Here is a 24,115-nt window from a genome sequence, read left to right as displayed (position 1 = left end):
GTAGTGCCTCTGCCACCCTTTTGCAGATGTCATGGAAAAGGTCTTGGTGAGCCCTGGACATCAGGATTCCCAGATATCTGACCTTCGAGTGTTCCCAGCTGAACCCGTAGTCGTCAACGAATTCCTTGGTGTCTGGGGTTAGGGGGAATGTGACTGATTTAGTGTGATTTATTTTCAGGCCTGAGAGGGTGCCAAATTTGACTACCTCCCGCATGATTGGGTTTAGATTTTCTATCTGGTCGCGCATGAAGAGGGCTACGTCTTCTGTGACTCAGGTCCCGGGTCAGGCATATCCCCAGGTATTGTATCTCCTGTGTTTCCACTCTCATGCCCAGATATCTGGTCCTAGTGTCAAACCCAGAGTCCCCTACCCTTATAGGCATTACACACAATTTCGCTACATTAATTTTAAGACCTTATAGTTGGCATAGCACGAGATTTGGTCTAACAATGCCGGAAGGGACGTTTGCACCTTGGTTATATATCCTAATATATTGTCAGCAAACAAGGATAACTAAAACTCAAGGATGCCACATTGAATGCCAGAGATTAGCCTGTTTGCACGTATTGAAGCTGCCAACGGCTCCATGGTCAGCACATACAACAATGGTCAGAGGGGGACAACCCTGTTGCGTCCTTCTCGTCAGTCTAAACGAGTCTGTCTGTATACCATTAACCTGCATCCTCGTCCTGGGCTCACAATAAAGGGCAATAATCCACCTACGGAAAATCATTCCGACCCCCATTTTCTCTAGGGCCCTCATTATAAATAGCCACTCCACTCTTTTTGGAGTTCAAGGACACCAAACAAGCGTCGGAGTTGGACAATTGGGCCTGGTGCATTCGATATATATATATATTTTTTAAATACTTTATTTTTTGTATTTGATCAACCAAGCAGAAACATACATGTAGGCCGTTTTCACATGTATACCCTTCCCCCAAGCCATGGCCACCCTCCTGCGCGCTATTACAAGCAATAGCCCAGTCTAGCGTCCGGACTGCAGGGCCCTTGTACATCCAAACAGGGCCAAAATAGGATCTGGTTCCAGTGGTTCCCCAATAATCAGTGAAATTTTGGTTAATACCTCTGACCAGAACCCAGAGACCCGCGGGCACTCCCATGCCAAATGGAGAAAATCTGACGGAGCAAAAACACACCCGACACATGCAGCTGGGGAGGTGGAAAAGTGTTTGTGGAGCCTGGCTGGGGTGTGATAGACCTGGTGTAAGAAATTCAAATGTATTAGCTTGTATTTGGAATTTAGGGATACTATGAGTTTGTCTCAGCACATATACCCAGTCTTAGTCTCTGATAGTTTTCCCCAGAGCTGCCTCCCACCGCCTCCTCTGGGCCACTTCCCTCCAATGGTGTATCTGACACCAACCTACTGTAGATTGGCGAGACCAGGTGGCCCTCCCTGTGTGATTGGATCACCCCTTGCAATAGTGGGCAAATCAGGGTTTGCACAGGGAGTGAAGTGAGGAGGGGCCTTAAGCGCATGCCGCAATTGAAAATAAAGAAACATCCAGTGCTGAGTTGCCCCCATGCTCCCTTGCTGGCTGGACCATAAGGAACACACTGTCCACGAAGAGATCACAAACAGATCACTGAGGGTCTCGATACCCAGTTTGCTTGCCCATTGTACATATACCCGTTCACTAGTTATAGTCAACCCGGGTGCATGACGTGTTGGAAGGAGAGGTGAATACAGAGTGGACAGACCCACCTTCCCTGTCATTTTTTTCCAGACAGCATAGGTAATTTTAACAACGTTCAAGGTATTGGATGACACCCGGGGCTCCCCGAGAATCGCCTCCCGCAACAGGTTGGGGGCCACTAGTGTCCTCTACACCTGTACGTGCGGCCTCACCAAATGTGTAGCATACCAGTGTCCAAGAAAGTGTGCCTGCGCCACCCAAGAATATTGCTCAAGACTGCGTAGAGCCAGGCACCCTCTTGTTGTCGGCTGTGTCGATGTCATATATGCCACCCTTGCCAGCTTCCCAGCCCATATCAGATCGAGGATGAGCCTGTGCTGTCGCCGAAAAAAGCTGCTCGACAGTAATAGTGGAACGTTGAGAAAGAGATACAGAAATGTGGGTAGTATGATCATTTAAACGATAGAGATTCGTCCGAGTAGCGTGAGCGGAAGCAGCTGCCACCTTGCCACCGCCTCTTGAAGTTTCCCAGTTGTCCTCCCATAATTATAGCAATAAAACTCCTCCCTATTGCGAGACACCAACACCCCTAGGTATCGGACTCCAGTGGTCTCCCACCTCAGGCCAAACTCACCTTTAAACCACTTGATCTCCTCCGTGAGGGGGAACACCACAGACTTGCTATGATTAATTCCCAGGCCTCTAAATTCCCTAAACCTCAGCACTTCCTGCATCACAGGGCACAGATTGTCCTCCAGATTGCCAATGTAGAGGGCACATCCTCTGCGTACAGAGATATAATCAGTCTGTGCGAGCCAAGGTTTAGCCCCCTCTGGATGTGTCGCTTTCTCAGGATCACCGCCAGCAGCTCCATTTCAAGGTTAAACAGGAGCGGGAAGAGAGGGCAACCTTGCTGAGTCCCCCTTTCCATCTCAAAGCCGACCGATCTCGCTCACCCCACTATAATTTTCGCCAAGGGGTTAATGTATAAGAGAGAAACCAGTTTAATAAAGTTGGGGCCGAGTCCTCGTTTTTGGAGTACTGCAAATAAAAAAGGCCATTCAACAGATTCAAAGGCTTTCTCAGCGTCTAAAAAAACAGTAATCGCCTGGGACGTGCAGTCGAGTGCCTTAATGACCCCAAAGAGGCGACGAAAGCCATACGCTTCTTTCCGGGGATAAATCCTGCCTGATCAGCCAAAACCAGCCCGGGCATTAGTGGGAGCAGCCTATTTGCAAGGACTCTGGTGAATATTTTATTGTCAACGTTGGTTGTTATGACGTTGTTATGAGGCGCAGTCTTCGGGTGGTTTCCCCTGTTTATGTAGCAACACTATATTTGCCTCACGCATCGTGGGCGAAGTTTCCCAGCCGCAATCGTTTCCTCATCTACTCGGACGAGCATCAGGACAAGAATAGGGGTGTAATCCTTGTAAAACTCACTGGTTAAGCCATCAGGCCCAGCGATTTTGACTCGGAGAGCTCCTTAATTACCATTAGGATTTCTTCCAGGGATGTCGCCCGATTGAGAGGTTTACAGAGATGTGCCTCCACCAATACAATTCCACCTCTTCAGATAGTGTTGCAAAGCCTTCGGATCCCGCAAGTCCTTGGATCCATACAATTCCCCCATAGAAATTCCAAAACACAGCTGCAATACCTTCTTCAGAGCATACTGGCCTACTCTGGGGATCCCTCATGCATTCCACATGTGGAGGTCGTCTGTCGGCTGCTATTAGTCGTGCCAGTAGTGCGCCTGGTTTCTGCCCTTCACCGTATTGGCGTAACTGGTGGCCGCGGGCCAGGAACCGAATCTCCCGGTCAGCATTGGCTCTGAACCTATCAAGCTCCTTGCTGAGCTTCGCAAGAGTCCGGGGGTCTGCTGCTGCTGCATACTCTACTTCTAGGTCCTTGATCTGAGATTCCCCTTCCGCGAGATCCCTCCTAATGCACTGGAGAATCCTATTTTCTTGGGGCATACACACCCCTCTGACATAACACTTAAGGCTTTCCCAAAGCATCCCCACTGAGGAAACTGAGCCCTTGTTGCTCTGAAGGTAGGACTGGATTTCCTCCCATACTTCCTGACAGAACACCAGGTTCTGCAACGCGCCAGGCTTAAATCGCCAAGAGTGGCCCCCCTTTCTGTCCACCCCAACCTGCATTCTAAAAGCACTGGGGAGTGATCAGACTGGGTCCGCAGCAGTATTCGGCTGTCGCCCACTGGAACCCCCCTTCATGGGATACCAACAGATAGTCCAACCTAGAGCTGGATTCATGAACCCAGGAGTGATGTGTAATCCCATTCTTCCCGGTGCTGATGCCTCCATGCATCGATAAGGCTGTATGTTTTACATATTTCTTGCACCTGCAAGCTCTCCTTAGTCATGCAACCCTGACACAATAGTGACGTTCTGACACCCAGCTAGTTGCACCATGATCCAATCAAATGCATTTGTGCTGCCCACATTGGGACCATAGGAGTTCACCAAGGCCACCGGCATACCCTTGAACACCATACACCAGTAGAGCCCTCACATCATCAACTTTTGCCATCGAAATCAGGTGAAACTTGACAATCCTGCCGATCAGGATGGCAACCCCTCTGGAGTAAGAGGAGTAGGAAGAGAAATACCTGTGGCATCGCCAATGGGTGCCCCATTTGTGTTTGGAGGAGGGAGTAAGATGGGTTTCTTGGATGAAGATCACCTCTATCTGGTGTCTTCTAAGATACTGCACAACCTTCCGGATCTTGGAGGGGTTGCCCCCCCCTAATATTCCATGTTGCTACCCAAAATCCCATTAGCCCCCAGGATAGCCAAGTATTGGAGATAGCTCTCCCCCGCCCACGTATTCATTTCTCATTAGCGGAAACTGACTGCTGTGTAGGATATAGTGGTGAGATGCTCTGATGAGAATCAGACTCCCAACAACCAAAACAAACCCAAACCCCTCATTGCCCCCAATTAACTCTCCAACCCTTTCACCAATTAGTCTAACTCTGACCTGCCTCCCAACCCCCCCCTGAGCCGTCTAAGGCCGACACACTTGACCCCTTGTGACCCTCCAAACCCTTGTACTATAACCCACCCTAGTCTTCCCTCCCCCACGGTCAACCCCCAACCTGCCCGTTGACTCCCCCCCCCCCTCTTCAAAACCATTAACCAAATTCAGTTCAGCGCCTCGGGGCGCTAGGGCCGGCCAAGCTTGCACTCTGGTTGTCATAAGCCCCCATTTCAAGGTTAATTCCAGCCCCCAATGTCATCCCGGGGTCCTGGGTTGTTGCAGGGAATGCATCTGCCAATCTCGTCCAGGAAGGAGCTTGCCGCCTCCGGTGACGTAAAGAATTGTCTTCCTAACATGTTGGATACTCTGCAATCTTTCCCAGCATTTTACAGAACGGGCCATTTGGCTGCCCAGTCAGGACAGCCAGATTGTTCCATGTCATTTCGCCGATGCCCTTTTTTTGCAACGGGTGAGTTTTTACGAAAAACGTAATCAAATTTATTTTGATTATTTTTGGGGCGGCTCCCCTGCCCTGCCCCCAAAGTCCCCTTCATGTTACTATTTTTTTTATTTCCCTTCCTCCCCCCAACCTTTATTTGCCCCGCCCCCCTTAAAGAATTTCGATGTAGTTTTTGATAAAAGGGCGCCATACCAGCCAAGACCCCCTGTGAAAGCTGGACCTATTCAGGCACTCTGGCAGACAAAGGACAGGGGGGGTGGAAGACTCCTCCCGCACTTCCTGTCTGCCCAGACACTTTGGAGCCTAGACGGGGATAGCCAAGGGTTCCCTCCAAAGGGGGGAGACAGACAGACAGACAGACAGACAGACAGACAGACACACACACACACACATACATACTTGGGTGCCCCTATTGTGCACTACTGAGGCTTTGAACATAGCCTACGGTATAAAATAAACACAATAGTTGGTAGAACATGTCCACTGCCACCAGCCATAACTACGTGATTGTCTATGTGACTAAAACAGTCAGAGGAGCAGAGAGAAGGGAGATACTAGGTATCCCTTTGGCACTCCACTGAAGGTGGTGTGCAAAACTCTCTAAGACTATGGATTTTTGGGAGAGATACTAATTATCTCTCTAGCCTTAAAAACTATAGTTACTTGAGGATACAGAAAAATAATCTTAAAGGAGGACCCTAAGGGTCCCCAGCAACACTGCCCATAAGGAGCTGTGTGCTGCAGTTGTAAAAACACTGATGCCTTTAACAGCTATGAAGCAGACAGACTCCATAGTACATCAGAGTACAAAGAATAGAGTTCCAAAAGACAGAGCCCACAAGAATGAATGAGTGGAACAAGGCTCCACTCATTCAGGATTGAAAGAAAACGGTCCAGGAGTCCAGCAAAATGTGCTAGGGGTCTAACTAGGAGAGGAGATGAAGCATAATAATGATAAATCTCTCTGGCAGTCACAGCCCCCATATCAGGGCTCATAGCAGCAGCTTTACCCGGGAAATATCTTTACATATATGATACATGATATGGTATTTGTAACGTGCCTATACACAGTTGTTTCAAGGTGTGAAAATGGTATATATGGTATATGGTATAAATGGTATATATATATGGTATTTCCTGGCCTGAGAATGCAAAGATATGGCCAAAGAATAATAGTGCCCAAGGACAAAGGAAAACCTTGTTGCACGGCCATTTTACGGTGCTAGCCATCCGCAGATGCCATTTGCAGTAAATCTAAAAGTGCACAAGTAAAATAGCCACCAGCTCATCCTAGGCACATTGTAAAAGTAACCAAAAAGCCATTACTGAAAGTTATAAGGATACAAAGTGACCTAAAAGCACTTCACATTAAGGTGATGTGTGTAATTCATCATCAAATACGTTTATTACAATAACTACATCCTTTAAACAATAAATATTGACCATGGTCATTTCAGCACATACTTAAAACTCTGCCTTGACATTACCCTGTATTTACAATAGAGTAAATACAGCACAAGTATGAAACCATTTACAAAACACTATTAAAACCTCACTGTTCACCTAAAAAAAAAAAAACTTCTCTGGTACATAGCCCTTTTCAGATAGGAGAGGAGGGCCCAAGCTGTTAGTAGTGAATCAGCGGTTAGATGGAAAAGTAAAGCCAGCCTATAAAGGCGAATGTCAATATGCCTGACAACCGGCAAATTTGTAGACCTCCTCACTTCCGTATATGCCGGGCAAAACAGTGCAAAATGTGTATAATTGCAACAATACAAGAAATTCAGAGACATGGTCTCTCAGTACTGATGGTTTTAGGGCCTAATCAGTTTCCAAATAAGAATGAGCAATAGGGCATGGGAAGTAAAGCAGAAGGCTTTACTTGCCTCAAAAATGTCAGGACAGGGTTCAAAACGAGCAAAAAGAAAGTGTCCCATAGAAGTCCATGAGAGGAAAGTTTCAAAAAGAAAAGGAGCTCCATTTCAGCAGTTTCATTTTTGTTCTTTGAGGTTACTCACCAGTAAGGTGCTTGTCCTACTCACCACCCTTTCCTCTAGGTGTTTGTGAGCTCAGGCTTTGTCTTTAAAATTTGCATAACCTGTCTTCTGTGAGGAGAATGTGGCTATAAGGTTGAGACCAACCGATCTTCACATGGTTGTGTGAGATTTCTGTGTCTCGCAGATGATTCACTTTCCATTTTTCTACCCCCCTCTTTATCGATCTATGGTGGAAGAGTGGTTTCACCATCAGGACTCCAAGAGAGCACTCCGCTACTATGTTTCCTGCATGTCAGACATTAAGAAGGATGGCCACCTCTTTGTTGGTTACTCTGCGGCTTGTCCAGGCAGAGCTTTTATAAGTAGGCACTGTTCAGGTATATTGTCCTCTGTATTTTGGAGTGCCACTGTCTGGGCAGGAAGGAAGTGGATAATGGTCTCAGGGTCCATTCTACCAGAGTCTTGTCGGCTAGTTCTGTCTTGTAGAGAGGTGTCACTGTTTGTATCGGGCAGATACGTGGCTTTGCCTGCACACTTTCACCAAGCACTATTGCCAGGATTCCTTGTCATGTCGGGGGACCTGCTTTGATTGGATCCATGTGTTTATAATGACACAATAAATAACGAAAAAAATGACATTTGTTTTGTTAAATTGCCCCCCCGTCCCTATGCTTTACTAAACCCTTCAGCCCCCTTACCCAACACATATACTTTTATTCAAAATGTAGAAATCTTTTCGTTATTTGGGTTTCACTGAAAATGTTTGCCATTATTTATTTTCCGTCATTAACACTGTATACCCTTTGATTGTGGGTAGATCTAGTTTCCTTATATATGTAGTGGTTTCTTCCTCTCCTTCCTACTCCAGGTGCTTTACTGCTTGGGGGAGGGAGAGTCTATCTAATAAGATGAATATGAGAGAGGAAGGAATCTATTAGGAGAACACGTCACTTAGCTCTTGCTAGTGTTGTTTCTGATGGATTAGTTCTTCCTTCCACAGATTGCTCATTGCCCTCTGAAACTGCCCCACTTGGTGAATCGTTCATACACTGCCTGTTGTCCATCAGGTATTGAGTGCCAGGGAAAAAGGATGTACTGAGGTCATGGGATGGTGCTGACTCCATATAAATTGCCCCAGTGTCCCATCCAGTGTCATTGGCACTTAACAACAACAAATGTTGAAAACTGGAGCCACACGACACGCACTGGTGGCTGAAAACATTTCAGCAAACAGCTGGCGATGGTGAAGATGGATGTAAGATGAGGAATCTGTGGGAAGAAGGACTAATCCATCAAAAAGTATATTAACTGAGAGGTTACTCATTTGTATTTTCTGTAGGAGCTCTGAGGTTAATCCTTTCAACTACCCTGTTGACGCCAGTTACCTTAATTTTGCTCATCTGGAGTTATTCTCCTAATCTGATGGCCTTCTTTTAGATGACTCAAATTAAGGAAATCTCCCTCTTAAAATATATTGATAGATCAGTTTCATCCTTGGGAGCCATCATTATTTTGTCCACTTGTCGATTAATTTCTCCCTCTTCAGTTCACCATTCTTCTTTGAGTTTGGTGGAGGTGCTATCTCTCAGAACCAGGATTTTCTCAATTTTCAGTCATAAATATAGTGTCTCATAATCCTCAGTCTTTACAGAAGGGGAGGGCTGGAGTTGAGAAACTAAGCTGCTGATAGTTTTATTTTATTTCTTTTTCTTAAAGAGTCCTCGTTTATGGGCCCTGTGACAAACCTGAGATGAGGAAAATGGCTGCACACCAGATTTGTGATATAAACTGAATCTTTATTACTAACAAAAAAATGATGCAGGAAAGTTCTTGCCAGTAGGAATACTAAGGTTGTCCCTGGGAAACTTGTACCTACGAGGATCCAAGGGTGGGTGATGAGGAAAAGGTATTAACAAACAGTAATGTGTGGATGGTTTAGCAAATTCTCTCTGCGAAAGTCTCTCTCACAGTGATATACAGGGGAGCCCAGTCTCACACCAAACAACATTCTCTCTTGCAGTGAGGTACAGGTGAGCCCAATCACGCTTCAAACAAACAATCCCTTGATATATCTGCCCTGAGTTATTGGAAATGGGTCTCTCTTCCATTGTACCTCTTGCTGGATGTAGATGGCACCACAGCAATCAACACAGTCCTGCTCCTCCAAGCTGGGTGTAGGTGGTAATCGCAGAAAACACCAAAAAGTTCTCCAAAAAGAAAAAAATCCACAAATCTCTCGCTCTCCATCGACCTGCTCCTTCACAGCCCCACAACAGACTGAGGACATTTCCTTTTTTATACTTCTAGTGGAATTAGCTCCTCCCCTGACCTCTTCCCATCAGCCCTCTGCTAAGATGTGTTTTAGTCCAATAAGCTACTTGCTTAAGTCTTTTTACTTTTTCTATGCCTGACTTTAAGAACTTCAAGCTTTCAAATAGGCTGGCTGCCATTTTGAGGTCAGGTGAGGACATGTTCTTGCCCTGCAAGTCAGGTTGTTGCCTTGTTTCCTTATGATCTGATACCGGACTTCTCTTCACAAACCATGCAGAAACCTTGGAAGCACTTTATTTCTGTCAGTTCCTTGTGGGTTAGTGTGCCCGGGTGGTTTCTCTTGTCCGGTGTCCAGTCTGCTTGGTCCCATTATTCTTCCATGATTCTAACCCCTTGGTTGATTCCACGGACCTGCATACTCAAGTAACCTTTCCCGCCCATTATGGGTCTGCGCTGTTTTCCTCCATGGGTCTTCTGATGGATTTACCCCGATTATGGGCCACATACTGTCTCTGGCGCCATTCGGGCCAGGCGTGTCATTTCTCCTTTGACTTCTCTCCTCTCTAGGGCTCATGGGACTTGTAGTGCATTTGTGGGTGTGTTTGGGGGAAGGACGTGTCTTTACAGTAAGCATGATAGATGGGGATGTCTCCTTTGGAGTAGCTACGTTAAAGCGAGCTGGCCACCCCTGCCTTCCAGGACACTGCCCTCCTTACATTGACAGAATGGGAACTTGTGACAGGCCTATTGCAAAAAAATGCCTTCAAAGCACAGCGATCTTCGCATTTGCTAAGGGTCCCATGTCGCATTTCCAGCCAGTGGTTATCTGGCCACGCAGGTTTAGTGAATACTTCCTACGGTGATAGCGCGCACACAAACCCCCTTCACATCTACTGTCCCCCTCCCACACCTTCCAGCCTAAATATGATCAAGGAGCACCTATTTCTAAACTGAAGCTGACTAATGGCATCATTACTGTGATTTAAATTGGCATGAGTTCTGGTAAACAGCAGGCACTGGAATCTTTGAGGCTGGGGATTCTGACAAGGAGGGTGAACTGTCCGAGCAGGTGACTGCAAGCACCCATAATGGTGTACAATTTGAATTTCCTCACTTAGTATTCTGCAAAAGTTTATTTCTCGTGCTTTTGCCTAGGGGAAGGTATTTTAACTGGAGTGCCTTGATATTTAACATTAAGCCTTCTCTTCACAGTAACATGTTATTAGGGAAGAGCATTGCTTAGAATGCTGCCCATATCAGCGGTTTATTCGCTTAAATCATGAACGGCAATACAGTAACTTACTGTCATGTTGTCTTATTTCAGTTATATGCTACTGGGTATGGTGCTGGAGGTCGGCTTGGGATTGGGGGCACAGAGTCTGTCTCCACCCCTACACTGCTGGAATCCATTCAGCACGTGTTCATAAAGAAGGTGGCTGTGAACTCCGGTGGGAAGCACTGTCTAGCACTTTCCTCCGAGGGAGAGGTCTACTCCTGGGGTGAGGCTGAAGATGGCAAATTGGGTCATGGTAACAGAAGGTAATTTATTAACTTTAAACATTTTTTGAGAATGTTTTTACATTCATGCTCTGGCCGAAAAGATTTCCTCTCAGTCTCCCCAACCTACCCAATTTTTAATAGGTCTGTGAAATATCTGCTACTTTTGGAAATAGTTGAAATGTATTGTTGTGTGGAAGCTGCATTGAACTACTGTGCAGCCTCATAAGCAAGACAGCTGATTTACATCCTAAAAAATAATTTGTTTGTAGCCCTTCAATGTGTTTTCCATTCACAGAAAATGTTTCTACAATGGTATTTGATTTCTCCCATGGTTCGTGTTGGTCGGGTAAGGGTGTCGGATAGGAAATTATGCAAGATTATATTTGAATGTCACGGATTGTCATCAGTTTGAATAGGGGTTTAGCCAAAATTATAAGTAAAAAGTTAAAATGCCACAGTGCACACTTTCTAAGGTAGTTTGGTGCATTACAGTGCCACAATGGCTTCTGACTGCTTTCTTGGAAATCGGGAAAATGCCCTCTGCAGCATTTCTATTTACCCCAGTTGCACCCAGATAGCTTCTAATAATACTAGGGGTAACGAATATGTATGTGATGTTGTTCTATGTTTTCCACTAACAAAAATGGTAAATTGTTTTCAGGCAGGTCTTAGTTTCTTAGTTACAGCTTCAGAAAGAAGCCATAAATCAGTGCTTGATGCGAGGAGTAAAAAAGAAGCCATAATCGGGGCTTGATGCAAGGGGTAAAATCAGCCTTACCCTCTAAGAGGAGGTGCCTGTATTATATTCGATAAAATGTCTTGCTGTGAGCAAGGGCCTGCCATCCAATACTAAATGTGTGTAGCTCTCATTGAGGCACTTGGGATAAGATGAGAGGGGATGCTGCCCTTTTAACATGTGGATGACCTTTCTTGTGTCTTGAAAAGGAAGAGAAGAAACATGTCATTTTATGGACATTTTTAAAGGGATGGCATCCATCTGGGAAGACCAGGCCTTTAAGATTCACAACGTTCTTGTGATAGTTTGAGGTTGGGTTGCGCAAGGAAGAGACCGACCTGTTAGATTTGTATTTACTGTAGCTAGGTCAAACGGATCTAATTCAGGCTGGTCTCTGCACTCTTTAAATTCAAACCTCTTTGGCATGAATCTGCAGGGAAGGTAACACACTGAAAAGAAGCACTGTTTTGTCCAAAGAGGTGTTTGGGTGGAACACACCCCACCCCATAGCACATGAAATTCAGGTGTCAGATAGATGCAAAGTCTAACTGACTAAAGATGAAAAGCAGACTGTCTTGTACCTCTGGTACAAGGTTTCTAGTACCATAAACTAAGTGGTAATATTACTTCATAAAGTGGACTATGTGTAGATGTAACAATATTTGTTTTAAGTTATTTCAAATGTTCATCTCCCTTTGCCTCAATTCTCAACTGTAAGCATTCTCCCTCGTACCGAAAACTCTTTAAATATTTAACATGTTAATTTTGCTTTTTTTTAATTATTAAACAGTCCTTGTGATCGCCCCCGGGTGATTGAGTCTCTGCGGGGTATAGAGGTGGTGGACATTGCTGCTGGCGGAGCGCATAGCGCTTGCATTACCTCAGCCGGAGAGCTTTATACATGGGGTAAAGGTAGATATGGACGCCTGGGACATGGTGATAGTGAAGATCAGCTGAAACCCAAACTGGTAAGCTTTCTTTAACGTTTGTTGAGGGAGTTGGGAAACTTTATTGAAATGCATTTATGTGGGTGGCTCACTATCTAAGAGACTTTAAGGCAAGCTTTATCTGAATTCTTTTTTGATTTACTCTAACCAGTTGGTATGAAAATGTTAACTGGGCCTGTCGCTTTTAGAAATGATAGCTCTCTTTGGTGGCAGTATTAGTATTGCTTTAATACCGACCAACAATTAGATTCTACATCAATTCTTTTAATATGGCAGTATTTCTGAAACATCTTCCTGCATAGTTACTCTCCAGTATTGTCCAACAAGGCGCTTATGACATTTCTCTTTTTTTTTCTTACTAATTTCACCAAGAATTAAAGAGATGTTTTACTTGGACAAAACTAGGAAATGTTGTTTACTTGACATGGAAGCAGTATTGTAAATCCAGGTTAAAGTTAATATTTTTTCTCTACAGGTGGATGCACTGCAAGGCAGCCGAGTGATTGATATAGCCTGTGGCAGTGGAGATGCCCAGACTCTGTGCCTTACAGATGATGATACAGTTTGGTCATGGGGTGATGGGGATTACGGGAAGCTTGGGCGAGGTGGAAGTGATGGCTGCAAAGTGCCAATGAAGGTAGTTTGTGTTTCTTTTTTTTTTTTAGCCTCTCTCTGCTTTCTTGCATATGTCTAGTCTTTCTTGCATGAAACCTCTCTATAAGCCATTTCCTAGTAGATGGGTAATGTGATCATGAAAATGGTTTGCTGGGAAATCTCCACAAGGAATGTTGTTGGCTGTTAACGTTTTCTTTGAAATTTTACAGATTAATATGCGCCCCATTACTAAATGTGTATTGAGTACTTAAATTAGTGCAGTGTTTTACAAATCTGTTTTATTTTTGATGAAGTGCTTATTCTCCAACATGGGGTCTGGCATTGATTAACATGCTCATGAATATTCCCCGCGTCAGGCCGGGAATACTCGGTAAAAAGAAAACAGTTTTGCTTTAGCTTGAAAACTGCATTTCTCCTCTAAACCAATCACTGTCCTCTGGGTCCTACTGCCCCAATCTAATGACAGTCCTCTTCCCTAAGATCCACCCCTGGTGGCCATCTTCAGATTTTTACTGCACGCTTCAGTGTTGGGAGTCCTCTTCTTGCGCTCTGAGCAATTTTTTGTCTTTTGAGTCTTCATCAAATTCTGTTAATTTTCAGACCGATTTTTGCTACATCGTTGGACAGAAGGTCGATTACCGGTAGCGGGAACCCGCTGTCGGCGAAGATCATCCTACATCACTTATCTACTTCGCGCATTCCATCATGTCCGAGGAGAAGAAGTGCCTCTTTGAATTTTGCGCTAAGTGTGGTTTTAGAAATGTGTATGTCTAGGATCGACACCATAAATGTTTATATTGCCTGGACCATGATGAGGAGGAATGCAAGGTCTGCACTGGCTTTTGGAAGAAATTGAAGAAGGATCTGTACAGCAGGCTGGCAGCGGTCTGAAGTCGGGGAAGGCCTCTGACTCTGCTTCCGGTACGGCCGTGCCTTACCCAGGACTGGATGGTCCCACGAGCAAACTCCCTCAGAAAAGATATTGAGGCCCTTTGAGGACGCCCCACCCTCGGGAGTCCAAAAGAAGGCCAAGCTCCACACCACTAATCCCCCTGGGTTTGCCTCAGCTGTGGGTCCCAGCTCAGGGAGGACACAGTCGCCATCACCAACTACTTCTACGGCGAGCCTACCTGTGATGGGTGCCCCCTCTGAGAGAAAGTCCCTGACTCCTTCAAAGCTTTGCCTACCATCTGCAGACAAACCGACGAGGGAGAGATCTAAGGGTGGCCCTTCTTTGCCCCCATCGGTGACGCCATTGTCCAAGTCTGTGACTCCATCGGCTGCTCAGCCTTCCAGAAAAGGTACATTAATGACCACTTAATCGTCGACGATCACAACCCTGTCGGCAAAGGCTCCTACGAACACCTTGTTTACGTTGAAGGGGTGCCTGGCCACGAAGGTGGTGTCCACTGTCACGACAGTAGCCATTTCGCGAGTATCCCCCCACCACGGCCTCAAGCCACTGGCACCCCAGGGATGGGGACAACTCCACTCGCCACTCCGCTTCAGAAGTATCCAGAGAAGGAGAAGGGTAGGATCCCCCTACTTGACCCCAAGAAGTGTGCAGGGCCATGAGCTTCTCCAGAGAAACAGGTGCAGATCTATGCAAGCTCCGACAAAGGCGATAATCTACCCAAGGACGAACTATTATTCGGACCACGAGGGGCGCCGTGGAACAGTGTCTATAGAGGAGTCCACACGGGGTGAGCCCAGTTCTCCCCCTGGCCGAGGACACTCATCAGCCCAGACCCTACGCCTCTTGCACCTTTCACTCCTCAGCCAATGGACATGTCATTGGTTATACTGACAACGCTGCACACACTAGTGTCGGAGATCCAGCAGAGGATGCCCCCCCACACCAGGACCTGCCCCATCTTGAAGCCCACCTCGGCCAAAGTGTTAGTTGAAGGACCCAGTGGGCCTTAAGCGTCGTCCGACACCACCACCACCGCCGCATAGCGGTTTGACTCCAGCTGCGGAGATGGCACCGCACACGGGAACAGATGAGACTAGTACGGTGTCGGACACCGACGAGGCCGATGACTTCATGCCAGCGGACAGGGAACTGTTGAACACAACGATCCCGCCAGGGCCTCTCCACCTGATGAGGTTATGATATGTTATTTATAACATGGTTAATACCCAGAGTTTTCTAAGCGCTTACCCAGGGATCGAACCTGTGTTGCTCCGTGTCGTCTCGCTTCTGAGGCGAACACATTGACCCTGACCTATCCTCCCGAGACCGGCTGGTTACGTTCACGCCATAATGTCCAGGGCCTCGGACATCTGTAATCTGGTGCCTGAAGAGACTTAAGAAGGAGGGATTCTTCTTCCAGCAACGCGAGTCCAGACGGACCACGCCATCACTGTGGTATTGGTAATCACTGACAAAGGGATCTGCCAAATGGGTAACGGAGTGTCTCTTCATCGGCAGGGATGGCTGGGGGCCACCAACTTCTGAATGGACATCCAATCCAAAGTGGAAGACATGCCGTTTGATGGAGAACACCTTTTTGGCAAGGCTGTTGACTAGTCTCTACAAACAAAGACGGACACAGAGACTGCTGTTTGCTGGGGACCCTACAGCGGCGTCAGTCGTCATCCTTTTGTTCCTCGAGAGGAAAGTCCGGCAGGTCCTCCGAGGGGTATACCACCCCTTATCGTCAATCGAGGCGTAAAGGGGCTGCTCACAGGCATACGGCAGCAGAGGGCAACGTCGTCGCAGGCCAGTGCGCCAGCACCGAAACAGGCCTGAACTGGCAGTGGACTCTGGCGAGGTTTGTCAGCACGTGGAAGACCAGCACCACGAACAGATGGGTGCTGGATGTTCTCAAGCAGTGGAACACCTTGGAATTCCAACGCAGGTGTCCTCGTATTCCTCCTGTGGCTCGACAAGAACAGCACGTGGCACAGCTGCTACAGTAGGTCCATGCCATGTTAAAGAGGGGCTCTGGAGTGTACTCCAGATATTTTCTGGTCCGGAAAAAGTGAGGAGTGTGGAGGCCGATCCTGGTTTTAGGGCGCCTCAGCAAGTACTTGAAGTCCCAGAAGTTCAGGATGGCCACATTGCAGTACGTGCTTGCCCAACTGGAGGAAAGCGACTTCCTGGCATCGCTGGATCTGGAAGATGCCTACTTTCACGTCCCCTTCCACTGGAAGCACTGGAAGTTCCTGCGGTTAATGGTCCAAGGACGACACTACCATTTCAAGGTGATCCCCTTCGGCCTGTAATCAGCCCCAATGGTGTTTAGGAAGTACTTGGCTCCAGTGGCGGCACATCTTAGTCTCACGGGCATCCACGTCAACCCTTACCTGGACGATTGGCTTGTCCAATCCCGCTCCCACGTGCTGGCGAGCCAACACACGATGAGGACCATGTGGCTGCTGATGGATCTGGGGTTTTCCATAAATGAATTAGCCTGGAGCCATCGCAGAACGCTCTGTTTCTGGGTGCCCGACTCAACAGTCACTTGTCTCGCGTCCCTCTCAGAAGAGAGGGTAATGGCCATTATGGGGAAGTTACAGCGCCTGTCGTCTGTGCCATCATCTACAGTGCAAGCCGTCAAGTCGTTAGTCATTATGTCCTCCTGCAATCAACCTCGTCCCTCTTTGCAGACTACAGATGAGGCCTCTCCAGGAGTTTCTGGATGTGAGGTGGCTGCAGGTCTCAGGCTCTTAGACGGACAAGAGCGCCCTCATCGAGGACTTCCGGCTGGCAATCCAGTGGTGGGGCGTGCACCCTCACCTCAAGCAAGTACCTCCATTTCTATCCCTCCGTACCAGGAGACTGTCAACATGGATGCCTCCCTGGAAGGTTGGGGGGGCCAACACCGGACAGTTGCACGCCAGAGGCCTCTGGCTACCGGAAGAAAAGATCCTTCACATCAATGTCCTGGAACTTCAGGCGGTCTTCTGGGCCCTCAGGTCGTTCCTGCTGTCACGGAAGAGGAAGGTGGTGAGTATCTTCACAGACCACACCACCACCATTTTCTACATCTGGAAGCAGGGCAGGGCGCGCGCTCTCCAGCTCTCTCCCGGGATGCTCTGGCTGTGTGGTGCTGTGCCATTCTTCATGCCATATTCCTCGTCCCTTTTCACCTGGCGGACACCAAGAACACCATTGCAGACTCGCTCAGCAGGGAGCTACATTCTTGCCATGAATGGGAGCTTCGCCAGGATCTAGTGGCTCTCCTGTTCAATGAGTGGGGTCAGCCCCAGATCGACCTCTTCGTGACAGCAGCGAACTCCAAGTGTCAGAGGTTCGCCAGCAGGTTCCTGCACCCGAGGAGCAATGGGGATGCTTTCTCGTTCCTATGGGAGGGACTCTTCCTCTACACCTTTCCTCCTTTCCCACTCCTGCTACGAGTGATCAACTCACTCAGACTGTGTCACTGCAGGATGATACTCATCGCTCTGGCGTTGACAGATCTGGTATCCAGGTCTGCTAAGTCTGTCAGTGACAGCATCCATCCGGCTGCCTCTACTTCGTGCTCTTCCCACCAGAGAAGGCGTGGCGATTCTGCACCACGATCCGGTGTTGCTAAGCCTCCCGGCCTGGCTCCTACAGCCATAGAGTTTGGACATTATTCCCTGCCGTTGGAATGTAAGGAAATCCTGGCTAGTGCCAGAGCTTCTTCAGCATTGACGTGCTACGGCCATAAGTGGAAGCGCTTCTCCATGTGGTGCCGGACTCAGAAGATTTCTCCTCTGCGTGTCACAGCCGTACCTGCTTTTCTTGGCCAATGCTAGACTGAAGCAGTTCCTCAAAGGCCTCTTCAGAATTTTTCCGCCAGTGAAGGCTCCGGCCCCAGCTTGAGAACTTGGTGTGGTCTTGACTAAGGTCATGGGCCCCCCCTTTGAACTGATGCATCAGGCCCCGCTAAAGTTTCTCTCATGGAAGCCGGCTTTCCTCGTACCGATCACCTCGGCCAGGCGGGTCTGGGAGATCCAGACCCTGTCTTGCAAACAGCCGTACTTGTCCTTGCATGCTACAAGGGTGGTGCTCTCTACACACCCCACCTTTATGCCAAAGGTGACAGCAGAGTTCCACCTGAACAAGCCTTTGGTGTTGCCTGTCTTCTTTCTGAATCCGTTGTCGCCAACGGAAAGGACTTTGCATTCGCTGAACGTCGCTCGTGCCTTGAAGTTTTGGGTGGCACGCACAAAGTGTTTTGGAAGACTTCTCAATTGTTCGTCAATTTTGGACCTGCGAATCACAGGAAAGCCTTGTCGGAGGTTTCCACTTCCAGATGGCTCGCCGGCTACCTCATGCACTGTCATCGACTGGCTAACAGACCTCTTCCAGGCCGTCCGAGAGCCCATTCTACCAGAGCCATTGCAGCAACGACTGCGTTTCTCTCTGGTGTGTCCCTGCTCGACATCTGCAGGGCTGCTACGTGGAGGTCCACGCACACCTTCACGAGGCTCTACTGCGTTGACAGGGATTCCAGGAAAGAGTCCTGGGTCGCCCAAGCAGTGCTACGCAACTGTTCACTTGAGGGGAGTCTGTTCCAGTGGTGAGTGTTTTTTACTTCTGTTGAGCCTTGCCACCTCCCGTGGTTGTGTTGATGTACTGCTGTGTAATCTTTTTTCATGAACAGGTGAATCCGTGCCAGACCCCATGCTGGAGAAGGTTTGTTACTTATCTGTAACTTCTGTTCTCCAGCATGGGTCTGGCATGGATTCACATGAAAAGCCTCCGTCCTTCCCCCTATGTGGCTCTTTTTGGTTCATACTGCCACTTCACGTGCTTACCAAATCTGAAGATGGCCATCAGGGGTGGAGCTTAGGGAGTCGACTGCCATTGGATGGGGGCAGTATGACCCAGAGCACAGTGATTGGTTTAGAGGAGAAATGCAGTTTTCAAGCTAAAGCGAAACAGTTTTCTTTTTAACGAGGATTCCCAGCCTGATATAGGGGGATATTCATGAGCATGTGAATCCATGCCAGAGCCATGCTGGAGAACAGGAGTTACAGTTAAGTAACTTAAACCATATTTATCAAGGCTCCAGCATAATTGGTTCTTTAGCATTCTGTCAAAAGTGTCAGAGGGGAGGTGTCCGAAATATGTGTATGTAAGAAATTATTGGAGTTGTACGTTTTCCCAGCCCCCTCAACTTAATTATTTGCATTTTCTATTTCTCACAGAGTTGATAGATCATACCCCTCCTCTAAAATGACCTATGTTTTTGCTGATCATGTACCTGCAGGTCAATATGCCCTTCTTTCTAATCCCATCTAAGGGCTATTTTTTATATTATTTTATGAGGTAATTATTGCACACACACACGCTAAACTTTGTGTCTTCCCTGTTCACCATAGTGGGGTGATCTCCCACAATCCTACCTCAGGGCTGATTTTAGAAATTGATCTTAACACAGGGGTGGAGGGTTTCAACCCTCCTCCTCCTCACATACAGCAATAGTGCAGTCTTTCCCAAGGGAAGGGGCAGAGGAGCTCCCCCTCGGCCCCTTCCCCTGGGGTAGCTGATGTATCCTCCTCCTACGGTGCCCTCATCTGCCCCAGGTGCTAAGCCACTGTGGGCAGTTTCCTTCATCAGTCTGCAGTGTGTGTGGGGGGGGAAGAATTTCCCTGTGCAGCACTGAATCATGCTGCACCACGTCAGACGCTTGGGCCTTACTGGATGTTCACCTGGGCTGCTGTCTCCCATTTACTCCACGCCCTCCAGAAGATCCTCTTTCCAGCCCTCTTATGCCTCTGGACCCCTTCTAGTGGAGGTTGTTTATCAGCATGTAATGAGGGGTGCTTTCAGAATGAGGCAAAGGTTTGTATTTATTTTCTGGTTCCAAAAATACAGTAGCCTGCCGCCTGCATCTTATCTTGGATTTGAGGCTGTTGAACTTGTACATGTGCAAGACAAATTCAGAATGGCAAATCTGGCCCAGATTCTCCAGGCCTTCGATTTGCAGGACTGGTTGGTTTCCCTGACACTTCTGCCTACTTCCATGTGCCAATTCACATTAAGCACAGGAAGTCCCTGAGACTCTTTATGGACCATTGCCACTTCTCATTCAAGGTTCTGCCATTCGGTCTGTCTTCTTCCCCCAGGGCTTTCAAGCTGCTAGCAGTGTTGCGGCTCGCCTCAAGAAGGATGGCATTCATTTTGTTCTTTCCTACCTCGTACAAGCTTGTTCCCTGGACAAGGCGTCCGCTGCCCTTCTGTTCCATGCATGCAGCCTGTTTCACAACTTAGGCTTCTCCCTCCCTCCTTCCCTCCACTCCAAGAAATCTCTGGTTTTGCTGTTCTGGTCCCTGCAATTTGTCTGGGCGGTCTTGGACACTCGCATAGGAAGAGCCTTTCTAACCGAGGATCAAGTGGCAAACGTTTTCCAGATACTGCAAGTCCTCCAATCCCTCAAACAAGATCCTGCCTCAGCCTTCCTGCACTTGTTTGGTCTCATTGCTTCCTTTCTTCTGGTGGTACTGAGGTCACTTCAGTGGCACCTCCATTTCCAGTGATCTAATTTTCAGGAAACGTGTGAAAAACCTCCACTGCCCAGGGATCTTTTGTTCAGGTGGCCAGGGAAGGGCCATCACTTTTCGATCACGACCCTGGGGGTGGACAAGCGTGGGAGGATCACCTGAGTGGGAGGGTCCTTGGGGATTGGGGAGAGGGTGCTTGAGGGTGAGAAATGGTATCCCCCCTTTTCCAACACTGATTTACTGTACCCTCCCTCAGCCATTCTAGGTTACTGCCATTCATATTCTGTCCTACCCTCTGAATTTAAATCAAGTACTGGGACGAGGAAGAAGCCTCAAAGCGTAATGCAGAACTCCCTTAGGAAACACTGGCATAGTACTGGCACAATGAAGAGGACGAATGAGGAATACCATTACTCAAATCAAACATGTCCCATTAATAGGGTCAGGAAAAGTCTGGCAATTAGTCCGATACCTCGCACCTGCAACCTATTATGGACTGGCAGCTGTATAAAAGGAGTAATCCAAGAGAGCAAAGAGAGCGCTTTGGGATAGGAGCAGAAAGGAAGCCTAGCCGAGATGTCGTGGAGCGGAAGAAATCGGAACGCCATGACGCTGTGGTGAAGCAGAGAGAAGTTGTCTGAGGGAGCGTGACGAGGGAATTGAGTCTCCGGAGAGCCAGCAGCGATAGTAAGAGGAAGCTGTGCGGACAGGAGGTCCCTTACTGGTGGCTTCAGAATGCTTGTTCCCCTGGGTGGAGACCCGACGAAGGAGTGCCTAAGGACAAACTGTGGGAGCAAAGAAGCCGCAAAATCACACAGAGCGACCAGTGAGTTTCATGTGTTAAGAAACCCGGTATGCAAGGGACTGGATACTGTGTAGCGGGGTGGTTGCGTGCAGTCGGCACCTTGTCGAAAGTCTGAACAAAGGCGAGAGGCCTTAGCAAGAGGATATTCAAGTGTAGAAGTGAACAATGACCTGAAAGCTAAAGTGTATAAAACATTGTATCGGAGTAACCGCGTACAAGGAAAGACACGTGTGTTGGAAGGTCTCTGAACAATGGGCAAACCCTTGCAAGTATCAAGGACGAATAATGTGCAACAGAAAAGGGGAGCAAAATGAAGTGTGAGAAAAACTTGAACAAGACACAATGAAGAGAGCTTGGGAAGCTAAGGGCATCTGGTTGAGGAACCTGTAATGGGTGGACCATTCAGTCTATCAACTGCGCCTAGACCAGAGGGCCCCAACCAACAATGAAAGTAATTAAGGAGACCAAGAAATCTCCTGATGTATATTGTGAACTATTCAAAGTGCTTTGAGTTTTGGTAAAGGGAAACCAGAGTGCCTGTCAAGTATAGTGAGACTGTTGAATAGGGTTACAAGAGACTTTGAACTTAGGGAAGGAGAACCCAGAGCACGGTTTAATACTTAAGAACAGTTGTTGAACCTTGTGAATCAAAGTACTGAAAGCTTGGGGAAGGGAACCCTGGGTATCCTGCTGAATATTGTTAAACAGAAGGTATTTAGAGCTCGGGGGAAATTTGTCCTGCGAAACCTGTTGAACTTTGTGAAACCAGGGGCTTTGTGTGAAGACGGGAACCCTAAGAAGCTTGTTAACCCATTATGAATCAGAGTGTTTTAAAACTTGGGGAAGAGAGCCCTGAGAAACCTTGATGAACTTTCTGAACTAATGTGCTTTGAACTTGAAGAAGAGAGCCAGAGAAGAACTCTAGCAGAGCTCCGGTTTTGCATTTTACTTTTGAACACTATTTTTGTTGAGTAAGAACATCCCTAGACTATGTTTAGTTAGATGTGAGGGCAAGCATAGGTCTTGACACAGACGGCCTTTTGTTTTGGATTTACGGACTTTCCTTAATTTCATCAGTTGAGGGAAATCCCAATTAGAGATGGGGTACGTTAGGCCTCACACCGTCCTGACCTTAAATAAAGAAGTGTATTGTTTAAAACTTAAAACATTGTTGTCCGTCATCTCTTGATACCATGCTCGTCTCTCACATGTCAGACCTTTTGCAAGTCTTTTTGTTCAGTGTTTGTGTGGTGGTCCCTGCAAGATAACCTATGTAAAGAGGTGTTGTTTCCGCAGCCTTTCCTCAGCGAACAGTGATCACAGATATGTCTTTGAAAGGTTGGGTCACTCACCGTTTGGACAGGCGGTCGAGTAAACTATGGTCTCCTTCGGAGGCTCGGAATACATCAACCTTCTGGAATTGGGGTGATTATGCTTGCCCTGGTTGCCTTTGTTTCTTCTGTGAATGGCAAATGTGTACTGGTTCTAACGGAAAACACAGTAGTCATGCACTACAACAAAAAGCACGTTGGTGTGGGTTCCTTGGCTCTTCGGAGAAGCAATCTGACTGTGGTACTGGGCTCTGGATAATGAGGCTTCTCTGACGGCATCTCATCTTGCCGAAACAGAGAATGTCATAAAGGAAAACTTTAGCAGACAGACTCTGGCTTCGGACAAGTGGGAGCTCTGCCAGGATGTTCTGGAGGAGATTTACTCCCATTGGGGGACTTCTCAGGTGGACCTCTTTGGTTCTAGTGAGTAAGAAGTGTGAATTGTTCTGCTACATGGAATTTCCTTGGCAGGGAGCACTGGGGATGCACTGACAGTCAGCTAGACGTTCAACCTCCACTAGGCTTTCCTGCCAATCCCTGTCTTTCCCTCAGTTCTCCGGAGGCTATCCCTATTTGGGTCCACATTGATTTTGGTCACTCTGGACCTGGCTCGGAAAACGTGACACCTGAAGTTGCTGGACACGTCTATCTGCCCTCCCTGGTGCATTCCTAGTTAGAGGGGCACGTCATCCATCCGAACTTCAACAATCTGAACCTTTATGCATGGCTGCTGAGAGGCCCAAAGAGTAGGACTTGTGAGACAATGTGCTTCTGTTAGCTCTGAGGCCATCCACTAAGTCCTTTTATGCCTGCACATGGTGTACATTCTTGGATTGGTGCCATGCGAAGGACCTGTTCGATATCCTCTGTTTTGGATTTTCTGCATTCCTTGTACCAGGTGGGACTACAGATCAGCACTTTAAAGGATTACCGAGCAGCTATTTCAGTTTTCAAAAGGTCCTTGAAAGAAGGCTCTTTTTTTCCCACAGTTCCCATTGCTATTGAATTTTTGCAGGGAATGTGCAATCAGTTTCCACCACGCCAGTTTAGGATTCTGGCATGAGTTTTGAATTTAGGTGACAGTCCTTATGGGTGCTCAGTTGGATACCATACATTCATGCTGTCTTGTATTACTCGCATCTTAAGGTTATTTTCCTGATTGCCTTCACTTCCGTGAGACTGGTGAGTTAACTCCAGGCGCTATCTGTTAAACCTTGCTATCTGTTTCTTTCCAAAGAGAAGGTGATGTCAGGTGTGGGACCTTCCTTCCTCGCGAAGAGTTGGTCTGTCTTCAATATTTCTGAAAAGATTCATCTTCATATGTTTGTTCCTCCGCCTCACCC

At 47.5% G+C, this 24,115-nt stretch overlaps 1 protein-coding gene across 4 annotated transcripts in view; it reads left to right on the top strand.

Moving 5' to 3' along the window:
* The window catches only part of HERC2 (HECT and RLD domain containing E3 ubiquitin protein ligase 2), a 2,956,340-nt gene that overhangs the window by 2,465,209 nt on the left and 467,016 nt on the right, over positions 1-24,115 (top strand). For all 4 annotated transcript variants that reach the window (XM_069636605.1, XM_069636607.1, XM_069636603.1 and 1 more), the window contains 3 exons: positions 10,720-10,934; positions 12,422-12,599; positions 13,054-13,215. In XM_069636605.1, the coding sequence (XP_069492706.1) occupies positions 10,720-10,934; positions 12,422-12,599; positions 13,054-13,215 (555 nt within the window). The remainder of the gene's footprint in view (positions 1-10,719; positions 10,935-12,421; positions 12,600-13,053; positions 13,216-24,115) is intronic.

Source organism: Ambystoma mexicanum, chromosome 7p (genome assembly GCF_040938575.1).
Source record: "Ambystoma mexicanum isolate Mex_15411 chromosome 7p, UKY_AmexF1_1, whole genome shotgun sequence".
Taxonomy (NCBI): Eukaryota; Metazoa; Chordata; class Amphibia; order Caudata; family Ambystomatidae; genus Ambystoma; species Ambystoma mexicanum.
This window is presented reverse-complemented; position numbering and strand designations above follow the sequence as displayed.